The following is a 15,351-nucleotide window of genomic DNA, read 5'->3' on the forward strand; positions in this document are numbered from 1 at the left end:
ATAGTGAGTATTATAGTGAGTATTATAGTTACAGTGAGTATTATAGTGAGTATTATAGTGAGTATTACAGTGAGTATTATAGTGAGTATTATAGTTACAGTGAGTATTATAGTGAGTATTATAGTTACAGTGAGTATTATAGTGAGTATTATAGTGAGTATTATAGTTACAGTGAGTATTATAGTGAGTATTATAGTTACAGTGAGTATTATAGTGAGTATTATAGTTACAGTGAGTATTATAGTGAGTATTATAGTGAGTATTACAGTGAGTATTATAGTCACAGTGAGTATTATAGTGAGTATTATAGTTACAGTGAGTATTATAGTGAGTATTATAGTGAGTATTATAGTGAGTATTATAGTGAGTATTACAGTGAGTATTATAGTTACAGTGAGTATTATAGTGAGTATTATAGTTACAGTGAGTATTATAGTGAGTATTATAGTGAGTATTACAGTGAGTATTATAGTGAGTATTATAGTTACAGTGAGTATTATAGTGAGTATTATAGTTACAGTGAGTATTATAGTGAGTATTATAGTGAATATTATAGTGAGTATTATAGTTACAGTGAGTATTATAGTGAGTATTATAGTTACCGTGAGTATTATAGTGAGTATTATAGTTACAGTGAGTATTATAGTGAGTATTATAGTGAGTATTATAGTTACAGTGAGTATTATAGTGAGTATTATAGTTACAGTGAGTATTATAGTGAGTATTATAGTGAGTATTACAGTGAGTATTATAGTGAGTATTATAGTTACAGTGAGTATTATAGTTACAATGAGTATTATAGTTATAGTGAGTATTATAGTTACAGTGAGTATTATAGTGAGTATTATAGTTACAGTGAGTATTATAGTTACAATGAGTATTATAGTTATAGTGAGTATTATAGTTACAGTGAGTATTATAGTGAGTATTATAGTTACAGTGAGTATTATAGTGAGTATTATAGTTACAGTGAGTATTATAGTGAGTATCATAGTTACAGTGAGTATTATAGTGAGTATTATAGTTACAGTGAGTATTACAGTGAGTATTATAGTTACAGTGAGTATTATAGTGAGTATTATAGTTACAGTGAGTATTATATTGAGTATTATAGTGAGTATTATAATTACAGTGAGTATTATAGTTATAGTGAGTATTATAGTGAGTATTATAGTTACAGTGAGTATTATAGTGAGTATTATAGTGAGTATTACAGTGAGTATTATAGTGAGTATTATAGTTACAGTGAGTATTATAGTGAGTATTATAGTTACAGTGAGTATTATAGTGAGTATTATAGTGAGTATTACAGTGAGTATTATAGTGAGTATTATAGTTACAGTGAGTATTATAGTGAGTATTATAGTTACAGTGAGTATTATAGTGAGTATTATAGTGAGTATTACAGTGAGTATTATAGTCACAGTGAGTATTATAGTGAGTATTATAGTGAGTATTACAGTGAGTATTATAGTGAGTATTATAGTTACAGTGAGTATTATAGTGAGTATTATAGTTACAGTGAGTATTATAGTGAGTATTATAGTGAGTATTATAGTGAGTATTATAGTTACAGTGAGTATTATAGTGAGTATTATAGTTACCGTGAGTATTATAGTGAGTATTATAGTTTCAGTGAGTATTATAGTGAGTATTATAGTGAGTATTATAGTTACAGTGAGTATTATAGTGAATATTATAGTTACAGTGAGTATTATAGTTACAGTGAGTATTATAGTGAGTATTATAGTGAGTATTATAGTGAGTATTATAGTGAGTATTATAGTTATAGTGAGTATTATAGTGAGTATTATAGTGAGTATTATAGTTACAGTGAGTATTATAGTGAGTATTATAGTGAGTATTATAGTTACAGTGAGTATTATAGTGAGTATTATAGTGAGTATTATAGTGAGTATTACAGTGAGAATTATAGTTATAGTGAGTATTATAGTGAGTATTATAGTGAGTATTATAGTGAGTATTATAGTTACAGTGAGTATTATAGTGAGTATTATAGTGAGTCTCATAGTTACAGTGAGTATTATAGTGAGTATTATAGTGAGTATTACAGTGAGTATTATAGTGAGTATTATAGTGAGTATTATAGTGAGTATTATAGTTACAGTGAGTATTATAGTGAGTATTATAGTTACAGTGAGTATTATAGTGAGTATTATAGTTACAGTGAGTATTATAGTGAGTATTATAGTTACAGTGAGTATAATAGTGAGTATTATAGTTACCGTGAGTATTATAGTGAGTATTATATTGAGTATTATAGTTACAGTGAGTATTATAGTGAGTATTATAGTTACAGTGAGTATTATAGTTACAGTGAGTATTATAGTGAGTATTATAGTTACAGTGAGTATTATAGTGAATATTATAGTTACAGTGAGTATTATAGTGAGTATTATAGTTTCAGTGAGTATTATAGTGAGTATTATAGTGAGTATTATAGTGAGTATTATGGTTATAGTGAGTATTATAGTGAGTATTATAGTTTCAGTGAGTATTATAGTGAGTATTATAGTGAGTATTATAGTGAGTATTATGGTTATAGTGAGTATTATATTTACAGTGAGTATTATAGTGAGTATTATAGTTTCAGTGAGTATTATAGTGAGTATTATAGTGAGTATTATAGTGAGTATTATGGTTATAGTGAGTATTATAGTGAGTATTATAGTGAGTATTATAGTTACAGTGAGTATTATAGTGAGTATTATAGTTACAGTGAGTATTATAGTGAGTATTATAGTGAGTATTACAGTGAGTATTATAGTGAGTATTATAGTGAGTATTATAGTTATAGTGAGTATTATAGTGAGTATTATAGTTACAGTGAGTATTATAGTGAGTATTATAGTGAGTATTACAGTGAGTATTATAGTTACAGTGAGTATTATAGTGAGTATTATAGTTACAGTGAGTATTATAGTGAGTATTATAGTTACAGTGAGTATTATAGTGAGTATTATAGTGAGTATTACAGTGAGTATTATAGTCACAGTGAGTATTATAGTGAGTATTATAGTTACAGTGAGTATTATAGTGAGTATTATAGTGAGTATTACAGTGAGTATTATAGTGAGTATTATAGTTACAGTGAGTATTATAGTGAGTATTATAGTTACAGTGAGTATTATAGTGAGTATTATAGTGAGTATTATAGTGAGTATTATAGTTACAGTGAGTATTATAGTGAGTATTATAGTTACCGTGAGTATTATAGTGAGTATTATAGTTTCAGTGAGTATTATAGTGAGTATTATAGTGAGTATTATAGTGAGTATTATGGTTATAGTGAGTATTATAGTGAGTATTATAGTGAGTATTATAGTGAGTATTATAGTTACAGCGAGTATTATAGTGAGTATTATAGTGAGTATTACAGTGAGTATTATAGTGAGTATTATAGTGAGTATTATAGTTATAGTGAGTATTATAGTGAGTATTATAGTGAGTATTATAGTTACAGTGAGTATTATAGTGAGTATTATAGTGAGTATTACAGTGAGTATTATAGTGAGTATTATAGTTACAGTGAGTATTATAGTGAGTATTATAGTTACAGTGAGTATTATAGTGAGTATTATAGTGAGTATTATAGTTACAGTGAGTATTATAGTGAGTATTATAGTTACAGTGAGTATTATAGTGAGTATTATAGTTACAGTGAGTATTATAGTGAGTATTATAGTGAGTATTACAGTGAATATTATAGTCACAGTGAGTATTATAGTGAGTATTATAGTTACAGTGAGTATTATAGTGAGTATTATAGTGAGTATTATAGTTATAGTGAGTATTATAGTGAGTATTATAGTGAGTATTATAGTTACAGTGAGTATTATAGTGAGTATTACAGTGAGTATTATAGTGAGTATTATAGTTACAGTGAGTATTATAGTGAGTATTATAGTTACAGTGAGTATTATAGTGAGTATTATAGTGAGTATTATAGTTACAGTGAGTATTATAGTGAGTATTATAGTTACAGTGAGTATTATAGTGAGTATTATAGTTACAGTGAGTATTATAGTGAGTATTATAGTGAGTATTACAGTGAGTATTATAGTCACAGTGAGTATTATAGTGAGTATTATAGTTACAGTTAGTATTATAGTGAGTATTATAGTGAATATTATAGTGAGTATTATAGTGAGTATTACAGTGAGTATTATAGTTACAGTGAGTATTATAGTGAGTATTATAGTTACAGTGAGTATTATAGTGAGTATTATAGCGAGTATTACAGTGAGTATTATAGTGAGTATTATAGTTACAGTGAGTATTATAGTGAGTATTATAGTTACAGTGAGTATTATAGTGAGTATTATAGTGAGTATTATAGTGAGTATTATAGTTACAGTGAGTATTATAGTGAGTATTATAGTGAGTATTATAGTGAGTATTATGGTTATAGTGAGTATTATAGTGAGTATTATAGTGAGTATTATAGTTACAGTGAGTATTATAGTGAGTATTATAGTTACAGTGAGTATTATAGTGAGTATTATAGTGAGTATTACAGTGAGTATTATAGTGAGTATTATAGTGAGTATTATAGTTATAGTGAGTATTATAGTGAGTATTATAGTTACAGTGAGTATTATAGTGAGTATTATAGTGAGTATTACAGTGAGTATTATAGTTACAGTGAGTATTATAGTGAGTATTATAGTTACAGTGAGTATTATAGTGAGTATTATAGTTACAGTGAGTATTATAGTGAGTATTATAGTGAGTATTACAGTGAGTATTATAGTCACAGTGAGTATTATAGTGAGTATTATAGTTACAGTGAGTATTATAGTGAGTATTATAGTGAGTATTACAGTGAGTATTATAGTGAGTATTATAGTTACAGTGAGTATTATATTGAGTATTATAGGTACAGTGAGTATTATAGTGAGTATTATAGTGAGTATTATAGTGAGTATTATAGTTACAGTGAGTATTATAGTGAGTATTATAGTTACCGTGAGTATTATAGTGAGTATTATAGTTTCAGTGAGTATTATAGTGAGTATTATAGTGAGTATTATAGTGAGTATTATGGTTATAGTGAGTATTATAGTGAGTATTATAGTGAGTATTACAGTGAGTATTATAGTGAGTATTATAGTTACAGTGAGTATTATAGTGAGTATTATAGTTACAGTGAGTATTATAGTGAGTATTATAGTGAGTATTATAGTGAGTATTATAGTTACAGTGAGTATTATAGTGAGTATTATAGTTACCGTGAGTATTATAGTGAGTATTATAGTTTCAGTGAGTATTATAGTGAGTATTATAGTGAGTATTATAGTGAGTATTATGGTTATAGTGAGTATTATAGTGAGTATTATAGTGAGTATTATAGTGAGTATTATAGTTACAGCGAGTATTATAGTGAGTATTATAGTGAGTATTACAGTGAGTATTATAGTGAGTATTATAGTGAGTATTATAGTTATAGTGAGTATTATAGTGAGTATTATAGTGAGTATTATAGTTACAGTGAGTATTATAGTGAGTATTATAGTGAGTATTACAGTGAGTATTATAGTGAGTATTATAGTTACAGTGAGTATTATAGTGAGTATTATAGTTACAGTGAGTATTATAGTGAGTATTATAGTGAGTATTATAGTTACAGTGAGTATTATAGTGAGTATTATAGTTACAGTGAGTATTATAGTGAGTATTATAGTTACAGTGAGTATTATAGTGAGTATTATAGTGAGTATTACAGTGAATATTATAGTCACAGTGAGTATTATAGTGAGTATTATAGTTACAGTGAGTATTATAGTGAGTATTATAGTGAGTATTATAGTTATAGTGAGTATTATAGTGAGTATTATAGTGAGTATTATAGTTACAGTGAGTATTATAGTGAGTATTACAGTGAGTATTATAGTGAGTATTATAGTTACAGTGAGTATTATAGTGAGTATTATAGTTACAGTGAGTATTATAGTGAGTATTATAGTGAGTATTATAGTTACAGTGAGTATTATAGTGAGTATTATAGTTACAGTGAGTATTATAGTGAGTATTATAGTTACAGTGAGTATTATAGTGAGTATTATAGTGAGTATTACAGTGAGTATTATAGTCACAGTGAGTATTATAGTGAGTATTATAGTTACAGTTAGTATTATAGTGAGTATTATAGTGAGTATTATAGTGAGTATTACAGTGAGTATTATAGTTACAGTGAGTATTATAGTGAGTATTATAGTTACAGTGAGTATTATAGTGAGTATTATAGCGAGTATTACAGTGAGTATTATAGTGAGTATTATAGTTACAGTGAGTATTATAGTGAGTATTATAGTTACAGTGAGTATTATAGTGAGTATTATAGTGAGTATTATAGTGAGTATTATAGTTACAGTGAGTATTATAGTGAGTATTATAGTGAGTATTATAGTGAGTATTATGGTTATAGTGAGTATTATAGTGAGTATTATAGTGAGTATTATAGTTACAGTGAGTATTATAGTGAGTATTATAGTTACAGTGAGTATTATAGTGAGTATTATAGTGAGTATTACAGTGAGTATTATAGTGAGTATTATAGTGAGTATTATAGTTATAGTGAGTATTATAGTGAGTATTATAGTTACAGTGAGTATTATAGTGAGTATTATAGTGAGTATTACAGTGAGTATTATAGTTACAGTGAGTATTATAGTGAGTATTATAGTTACAGTGAGTATTATAGTGAGTATTATAGTTACAGTGAGTATTATAGTGAGTATTATAGTGAGTATTACAGTGAGTATTATAGTCACAGTGAGTATTATAGTGAGTATTATAGTTACAGTGAGTATTATAGTGAGTATTATAGTGAGTATTACAGTGAGTATTATAGTGAGTATTATAGTTACAGTGAGTATTATATTGAGTATTATAGGTACAGTGAGTATTATAGTGAGTATTATAGTGAGTATTATAGTGAGTATTATAGTTACAGTGAGTATTATAGTGAGTATTATAGTTACCGTGAGTATTATAGTGAGTATTATAGTTTCAGTGAGTATTATAGTGAGTATTATAGTGAGTATTATAGTGAGTATTATGGTTATAGTGAGTATTATAGTGAGTATTATAGTGAGTATTATAGTGAGTATTATAGTTACAGTGAGTATTATAGTGAGTATTATAGTGAGTATTACAGTGAGTATTATAGTGAGTATTATAGTGAGTATTATAGTTATAGTGAGTATTTTAGTGAGTATTATAGTGAGTATTATAGTTACAGTGAGTATTATAGTGAGTATTATAGTGAGTATTACAGTGAGTATTATAGTGAGTATTATAGTTACAGTGAGTATTATAGTGAGTATTATAGTTACAGTGAGTATTATAGTGAGTATTATAGTGAGTATTATAGTTACAGTGAGTATTATAGTGAGTATTATAGTTACAGTGAGTATTATAGTGAGTATTATAGTTACAGTGAGTATTATAGTGAGTATTATAGTGAGTATTACAGTGAATATTATAGTCACAGTGAGTATTATAGTGAGTATTATAGTTACAGTGAGTATTATAGTGAGTATTATAGTGAGTATTATAGTTATAGTGAGTATTATAGTGAGTATTATAGTGAGTATTATAGTTACAGTGAGTATTATAGTGAGTATTACAGTGAGTATTATAGTGAGTATTATAGTTACAGTGAGTATTATAGTGAGTATTATAGTTACAGTGAGTATTATAGTGAGTATTATAGTGAGTATTATAGTTACAGTGAGTATTATAGTGAGTATTATAGTTACAGTGAGTATTATAGTGAGTATTATAGTTACAGTGAGTATTATAGTGAGTATTATAGTGAGTATTACAGTGAGTATTATAGTCACAGTGAGTATTATAGTGAGTATTATAGTTACAGTTAGTATTATAGTGAGTATTATAGTGAGTATTATAGTGAGTATTATAGTGAGTATTACAGTGAGTATTATAGTTACAGTGAGTATTATAGTGAGTATTATAGTTACAGTGAGTATTATAGTGAGTATTATAGTGAGTATTACAGTGAGTATTATAGTGAGTATTATAGTTACAGTGAGTATTATAGTGAGTATTATAGTTACAGTGAGTATTATAGTGAGTATTATAGTGAGTATTATAGTGAGTATTATAGTGAGTATTATAGTTACCGTGAGTATTATAGTGAGTATTATAGTTACAGTGAGTATTATAGTGAGTATTATAGTGAGTATTATAGTTACAGTGAGTATTATAGTGAGTATTATAGTTACAGTGAGTATTATAGTGAGTATTATAGTGAGTATTATAGTTACAATGAGTATTATAGTTACAGTGAGTATTATAGTGAGTATTATAGTTACAGTGAGTATTAAAGTTACAATGAGTATTATAGTTATAGTGAGTATTATAGTTACAGTGAGTATTATAGTGAGTATTATAGTTACAGTGAGTATTATAGTGAGTATTATAGTTACAGTGAGTATTATAGTGAGTATCATAGTTACAGTGAGTATTATAGTGAGTATTATAGTTACAGTGAGTATTACAGTGAGTATTATAGTTACAGTGAGTATTATATTGAGTATTATAGTGAGTATTATAATTACAGTGAGTATTATAGTTATAGTGAGTATTATAGTGAGTATTATAGTTACAGTGAGTATTATAGTGAGTATTATAGTGAGTATTACAGTGAGTATTATAGTGAGTATTATAGTTACAGTGAGTTTTATAGTGAGTATTATAGTGAGTATTACAGTGAGTATTATAGTGAGTATTATAGTTACAGTGAGTATTATAGTGAGTATTATAGTTACAGTGAGTATTATAGTGAGTATTATAGTGAGTATTACAGTGAGTATTATAGTCACAGTGAGTATTATAGTGAGTATTATAGTTACAGTGAGTATTATAGTGAGTATTATAGTGAGTATTACAGTGAGTATTATAGTGAGTATTATAGTTACAGTGAGTATTATAGTGAGTATTATAGTTACAGTGAGTATTATAGTGAGTATTATAGTGAGTATTATAGTGAGTATTATAGTTACAGTGAGTATTATAGTGAGTATTATAGTTACCGTGAGTATTATAGTGAGTATTATAGTTTCAGTGAGTATTATAGTGAGTATTATAGTGAGTATTATAGTGAGTATTATGGTTACAGTGAGTATTATAGTGAGTATTATAGTTACAGTGAGTATTATAGTGAGTATTATAGTGAGTATTATAGTTACAGTGAATATTATAGTGAGTATTATAGTTACAGTGAGTATTATAGTGAGTATTATAGTTACAGTGAGTATTATAGTGAGTATTATAGTGAGTATTACAGTGAGTATTATAGTCACAGTGAGTATTATAGTGAGTATTATAGTTACAGTTAGTATTATAGTGAGTATTATAGTGAGTATTATAGTGAGTATTATAGTGAGTATTACAGTGAGTATTATAGTTACAGTGAGTATTATAGTGAGTATTATAGTTACAGTGAGTATTATAGTGAGTATTATAGTGAGTATTACAGTGAGTATTATAGTGAGTATTATAGTTACAGTGAGTATTATAGTGAGTATTATAGTTACAGTGAGTATTATAGTGAGTATTATAGTGAGTATTATAGTGAGTATTATAGTTACAGTGAGTATTATAGTGAGTATTATAGTTACCGTGAGTATTATAGTGAGTATTATAGTTACAGTGAGTATTATAGTGAGTATTATAGTGAGTATTATAGTTACAGTGAGTATTATAGTGAGTATTATAGTTACAGTGAGTATCATAGTGAGTATTATAGTGAGTATTATAGTTACAATGAGTATTATAGTTACAGTGAGTATTATAGTGAGTATTATAGTTACAGTGAGTATTAAAGTTACAATGAGTATTATAGTTATAGTGAGTATTATAGTTACAGTGAGTATTATAGTGAGTATTATAGTTACAGTGAGTATTATAGTGAGTATTATAGTTACAGTGAGTATTATAGTGAGTATCATAGTTACAGTGAGTATTATAGTGAGTATTATAGTTACAGTGAGTATTACAGTGAGTATTATAGTTACAGTGAGTATTATATTGAGTATTATAGTGAGTATTATAATTACAGTGAGTATTATAGTTATAGTGAGTATTATAGTGAGTATTATAGTTACAGTGAGTATTATAGTGAGTATTATAGTGAGTATTACAGTGAGTATTATAGTGAGTATTATAGTTACAGTGAGTATTATAGTGAGTATTATAGTGAGTATTACAGTGAGTATTATAGTGAGTATTATAGTTACAGTGAGTATTATAGTGAGTATTATAGTTACAGTGAGTATTATAGTGAGTATTATAGTGAGTATTACAGTGAGTATTATAGTCACAGTGAGTATTATAGTGAGTATTATAGTTACAGTGAGTATTATAGTGAGTATTATAGTGAGTATTACAGTGAGTATTATAGTGAGTATTATAGTTACAGTGAGTATTATAGTGAGTATTATAGTTACAGTGAGTATTATAGTGAGTATTATAGTGAGTATTATAGTGAGTATTATAGTTACAGTGAGTATTATAGTGAGTATTATAGTTACCGTGAGTATTATAGTGAGTATTATAGTTTCAGTGAGTATTATAGTGAGTATTATGGTTACAGTGAGTATTATAGTGAGTATTATAGTGAGTATTATAGTTACAGTGAGTATTATAGTGAGTATTATAGTGAGTATTACAGTGAGTATTATAGTGAGTATTATAGTGAGTATTATAGTTATAGTGAGTATTATAGTGAGTATTATAGTGAGTATTATAGTTACAGTGAGTATTATAGTGAGTATTATAGTGAGTATTACAGTGAGTATTATAGTGAGTATTATAGTTACAGTGAGTATTATAGTGAGTATTATAGTTACAGTGAGTATTATAGTGAGTATTATAGTGAGTATTATAGTTACAGTGAGTATTATAGTGAGTATTATAGTTACAGTGAGTATTATAGTGAGTATTATAGTTACAGTGAGTATTATAGTGAGTATTATAGTGAGTATTATAGTGAGTATTATAGTGAGTATTACAGTGAGTATTATAGTTACAGTGAGTATTATAGTGAGTATTATAGTTACAGTGAGTATTATAGTGAGTAGTATAGTGAGTATTACAGTGAGTATTATAGTGAGTATTATAGTTACAGTGAGTATTATAGTGAGTATTATAGTTACAGTGAGTATTATAGTGAGTATTATAGTTACCGTGAGTATTATAGTGAGTATTATAGTTACAGTGAGTATTATAGTGAGTATTATAGTTACAGTGAGTATTATAGTGAGTATTATAGTTACAGTGAGTATTATAGTGAGTATTATAGTGAGTATTATAGTTACAATGAGTATTATAGTTACAGTGAGTATTATAGTTACAATGAGTATTATAGTTATAGTGAGTATTATAGTTACATTGAGTATTATAGTTACAGTGAGTATTATAGTGAGTATTATAGTTACAGTGAGTATTATAGTGAGTATTATAGTTACAGTGAGTATCATAGTTACAGTGAGTATTATAGTGAGTATTATAGTTACAGTGAGTATTATAGTGAGTATTATAGTTACAGTGAGTATCATAGTTACAGTGAGTATTATAGTGAGTATTATAGTTACAGTGAGTATTACAGTGAGTATTATAGTTACAGTGAGTATTATAGTGAGTATTATAGTTACAGTGAGTATTATATTGAGTATTATAGTGAGTATTATAATTACAGTGAGTATCATAGTTACAGTGAGTATTATAGTTAGTGAGTATTATAGTTACAGTGAGTATTATAGTGAGTATTATAGTTACAGTGAGTATTATAGTTAGAGTGAGTATAATAGTGAGTATTATAGTTACTGTGAGTATTATAGTTACAGTGAGTATTATAGTTAGTGAGTATTATAGTTACAGTGAGTATTATAGTGAGTATTATAGTTACAGTGAGTATTATAGTTACAGTGAGTATTATAGTTACAGTGAGTATTATAGAGAGTATTATAGTTACAGTGAGTATTATAGTTACAGTGAGTATTATAGTGAGTATTATAGTTACAGTGAGTATTATAGTGAGTATTATAGTTACAGTGAGTATTATAGTTACAGTGAGTATTATAGTGAGTATTATAGTTACAGTGAGTATTATAGTTACAGTGAGTATTATAGTGAGTATTATAGTTACAGTGAGTATTATAGTTACAGTGAGTATTATAGTGAGTATTATAGTTACAGTGAGTATTATAGTGAATATTATAGTTACAGTGAGTATTATAGTTACAGTGAGTATTATAGTGAGTATTATAGTTACAGTGAGTATTATAGTCACAGTGAGTATTATAGTTAGTGAGTATTATAGTGAGTATTATAGTTACAGTGAGTATTATAGTTACAGTGAGTATTATAGTTACAGTGAGTATTATATTGAGTATTATAGTTACAGTGAGTATTATAGTGAGTATTATAGTTACACTGAGTATTATAGTTACAGTGAGTATTATAGTGAGTATTATAGTTACAGTGAGTATTATAGTCACAGTGAGTATTATAGTTAGTGAGTATTATAGTGAGTATTATAGTTACAGTGAGTATTATAGTTACAGTGAGTATTATAGTGAGTATTATAGTTACAGTGAGTATTATAGTGATTATTATAGTTACAGTGAGTATTATAGTTACAGTGAGTATTATAGTGAGTATTATAGTTACAGTGAGTATTATAGTGAGTATTATAGTTACAGTGAGTATTATAGTTACAGTGAGTATTATAGTTACATTGAGTATTATAGTTACAGTGAGTATCATAGTTACAGTGAGTATTATAGTTACATTGAGTATTATAGTTACAGTGAGTATTATAGTTACATTGAGTATTATAGTTACAGTGAGTATCATAGTTACAGTGAGTATTATAGTTACATTGAGTATTATAGTTACAGTGAGTATTATAGTTACATTGAGTATTATAGTTACAGTGAGTATCATAGTTACAGTGAGTATTATAGTTACATTGAGTATCATAGTTACAGTGAGTGAGCAGAAGTGAGTTGTACCGTGGTGCAGAGAGGTGCAGGCAAACGTCTCTCGGGCGTGGTCAGGAATGTTGTCGGAGTCCTTTTTGGGCACACAGCAGTCTCCTGGACAAGGACAAGTGGACAAGGACACGTGATCTCAGAGACATTATAAACATGAGCGTCATAGCAACAAGGGGCCTGACCCTGAGTGCATCTGCAGACGTGATCGCTGCAGATCTGAGACAGCTCCTCCTCCGTGCTCTCTCTGGGCGTGAACGAACGACTGCAGCGGTGATCTGAGGAGACAGAGTGGTTATCCTCCCTCCTCCTCCAATATCCTCCCGCCTCCTTCAGTATCCTCCCTCCTCCTTCAGTATCCTCCCTCCTCCTTCAGTATCCTCCCTCCTCCTTCAGTATCCTCCCTCCTCCTTCAGTATCCTCCCTCCTCCTTTCAGTCTCCTCCCCCTCCTTTAGTATCCTCCCGCCTACTCCAGTATCCTCCCGCCTCCTCCAGACTCCTCCTTCAGTCTCCTCCCGTCTCCTTCAGTATCCTCCCTCCTCCTTCAGTATCCTCCCTCCTCCTTCAGTATCCTCCCTCCTCCTTCAGTATCCTCCCTCCTCCTTCAGTATCCTCCCTCCTCCTTCAGTATCTTCCCTCCTCCTTTCAGTCTCCTCCCCCTCCTTTAGTATCCTCCCGCCTACTCCAGTATCCTCCCGCCTCCTCCAGACTCCTCCTTCAGTCTCCTCCCGTCTCCTTCAGTATCCTCCCTCCTCCTCCAGTCTCCTCCCGCCTCTTTCAGTCTCCTCCTTCAGTCTCCTCCCGCCTCCTTCAGTATCCTCCCTCCTCCTCCAGTCTCTTCCAGTATCCTGCCTCCTCCTCCAGTATCCTCCCTCCTCCTCCAGTCTCCTCCCTCCTCCTCCAGTATCCTCCCTCCTCCTTCAGTCTCCTCCATCAGTCTCCTCCTTCAGTCTCCTCTCGCCTCCTTTAGTATCCTCCTGGCTCCTCCAGTATTCTCCCTCCTCCTTCAGTCTCCTCCCGCCTCCTTTAGTATCCTCCTGGCTCCTCCAGTATCCTCCCTCCTCCTTCAGTATCCTCCATCCTCCTTCAGTCTCCTCCTTCAGTCTCTTCCCTCCTCCTTCAGTACCCCCCCTCTCCTCCAGTATCCTGCCTCCTCCTCCAGTCTCCTCCCTCCTCCTCCAGTATCCTCCCTCCTCCTCCAGTATCCTCCCTCCTCCTTCAGTATCCTCCCTCCTCCTCCAGTCTCCTCCCTCCTCCTCCAGTATCCTACCTCCTCCTCCAGTATCTTCCCTCCTCCTTCAGTATCCTCCCTCCTCCTCCAGTATCCTCCCTCCTCCTCCAGTATCCTCCCTCCTCCTTTTACCTGAGTTGTAGTACTTTGACCTGGGATGCAGTACTTATACCTGGGATGCAGTACTTATACCTGGGTTGCAGTACTTATACCTGGGTTGCAGTACTTATACCTGGGTTGTAGTACTTATACCTGGGTTGTAGTACTCGTACACAGTGACAGATGAGGGTTGGAGGTGTCCCACTTTAAAGTTCTGTCGCAGTTTGAAAATCAGGATCTCCTGCTCTTTGTGAGAAACCTGAGGAAAAAAACATGGACTATAACAACTATTACTACGGGCAACACTACCACGTATAACTACCGCGTATACTCCTACTCATCCTACGAGCAACACTACCACGTATACTCCTACTGATCCTACGAGCAACACTACCGCGTATACTCCTACTGATCCTACGAGCAACACTACCGCGTATACTCCTACTGATCCTACGAGCAACACTACCGCGTAAACTCCTACTGATCCTACGAGCAACACTACCGCGTATACTCCTACTGATCCTACGAGCAACACTACCGCGTAAACTCCTACTGATCCTACGAGCAACACTACCGCGTATACTCCTACTGATCCTACGAGCAACACTACCGCGTAAACGCCTACTGATCCTACGAGCAACACTACCGCGTAAACTCCTACTGATCCTACGAGCAACACTACCGCGTATACTCCTACTGATCCTACGAGCAACACTACCGCGTATACTCCTACTGATCCTACGAGCAACACTACCGCGTAAACGCCTACTGATCCTGCGAGCAACACTACCGCGTATACTCCTACTGATCCTACGAGCAACACTACCGCGTAAATTCCTACTGATCCACACTACCGCGTATACTCCTACTGATCCTACGAGCAACACTACCGCGTATACTCCTACTGATCCTACGAGCAACACTACCGCGTATACTCCTACTGATCCTACGAGCAACACTACCACGTATACTCCTAC

The 15,351-nt window shown here is 30.7% G+C and overlaps 1 protein-coding gene across 1 annotated transcript in view; it reads right to left on the reverse strand.

The window, feature by feature from the left end:
• The window catches only part of LOC140378045 (complement C3-like), a 165,377-nt gene that overhangs the window by 11,502 nt on the left and 138,524 nt on the right, over positions 1-15,351 (reverse strand). The window contains exons 37-39 of the mRNA XM_072463676.1: positions 14,528-14,633; positions 13,229-13,321; positions 13,065-13,148 (exon numbers count right to left, since the gene is read on the reverse strand). Of these exons, the coding sequence (XP_072319777.1) occupies positions 13,065-13,148; positions 13,229-13,321; positions 14,528-14,633 (283 nt within the window). The remainder of the gene's footprint in view (positions 1-13,064; positions 13,149-13,228; positions 13,322-14,527; positions 14,634-15,351) is intronic.

Source organism: Eucyclogobius newberryi, unplaced genomic scaffold, assembly GCF_026437365.1.
Source record: "Eucyclogobius newberryi isolate DKJ021-1_F unplaced genomic scaffold, fEucNew1.0.hap1 SCAF_4, whole genome shotgun sequence".
Lineage (NCBI taxonomy): Eukaryota > Metazoa > Chordata > Actinopteri > Gobiiformes > Gobiidae > Eucyclogobius > Eucyclogobius newberryi.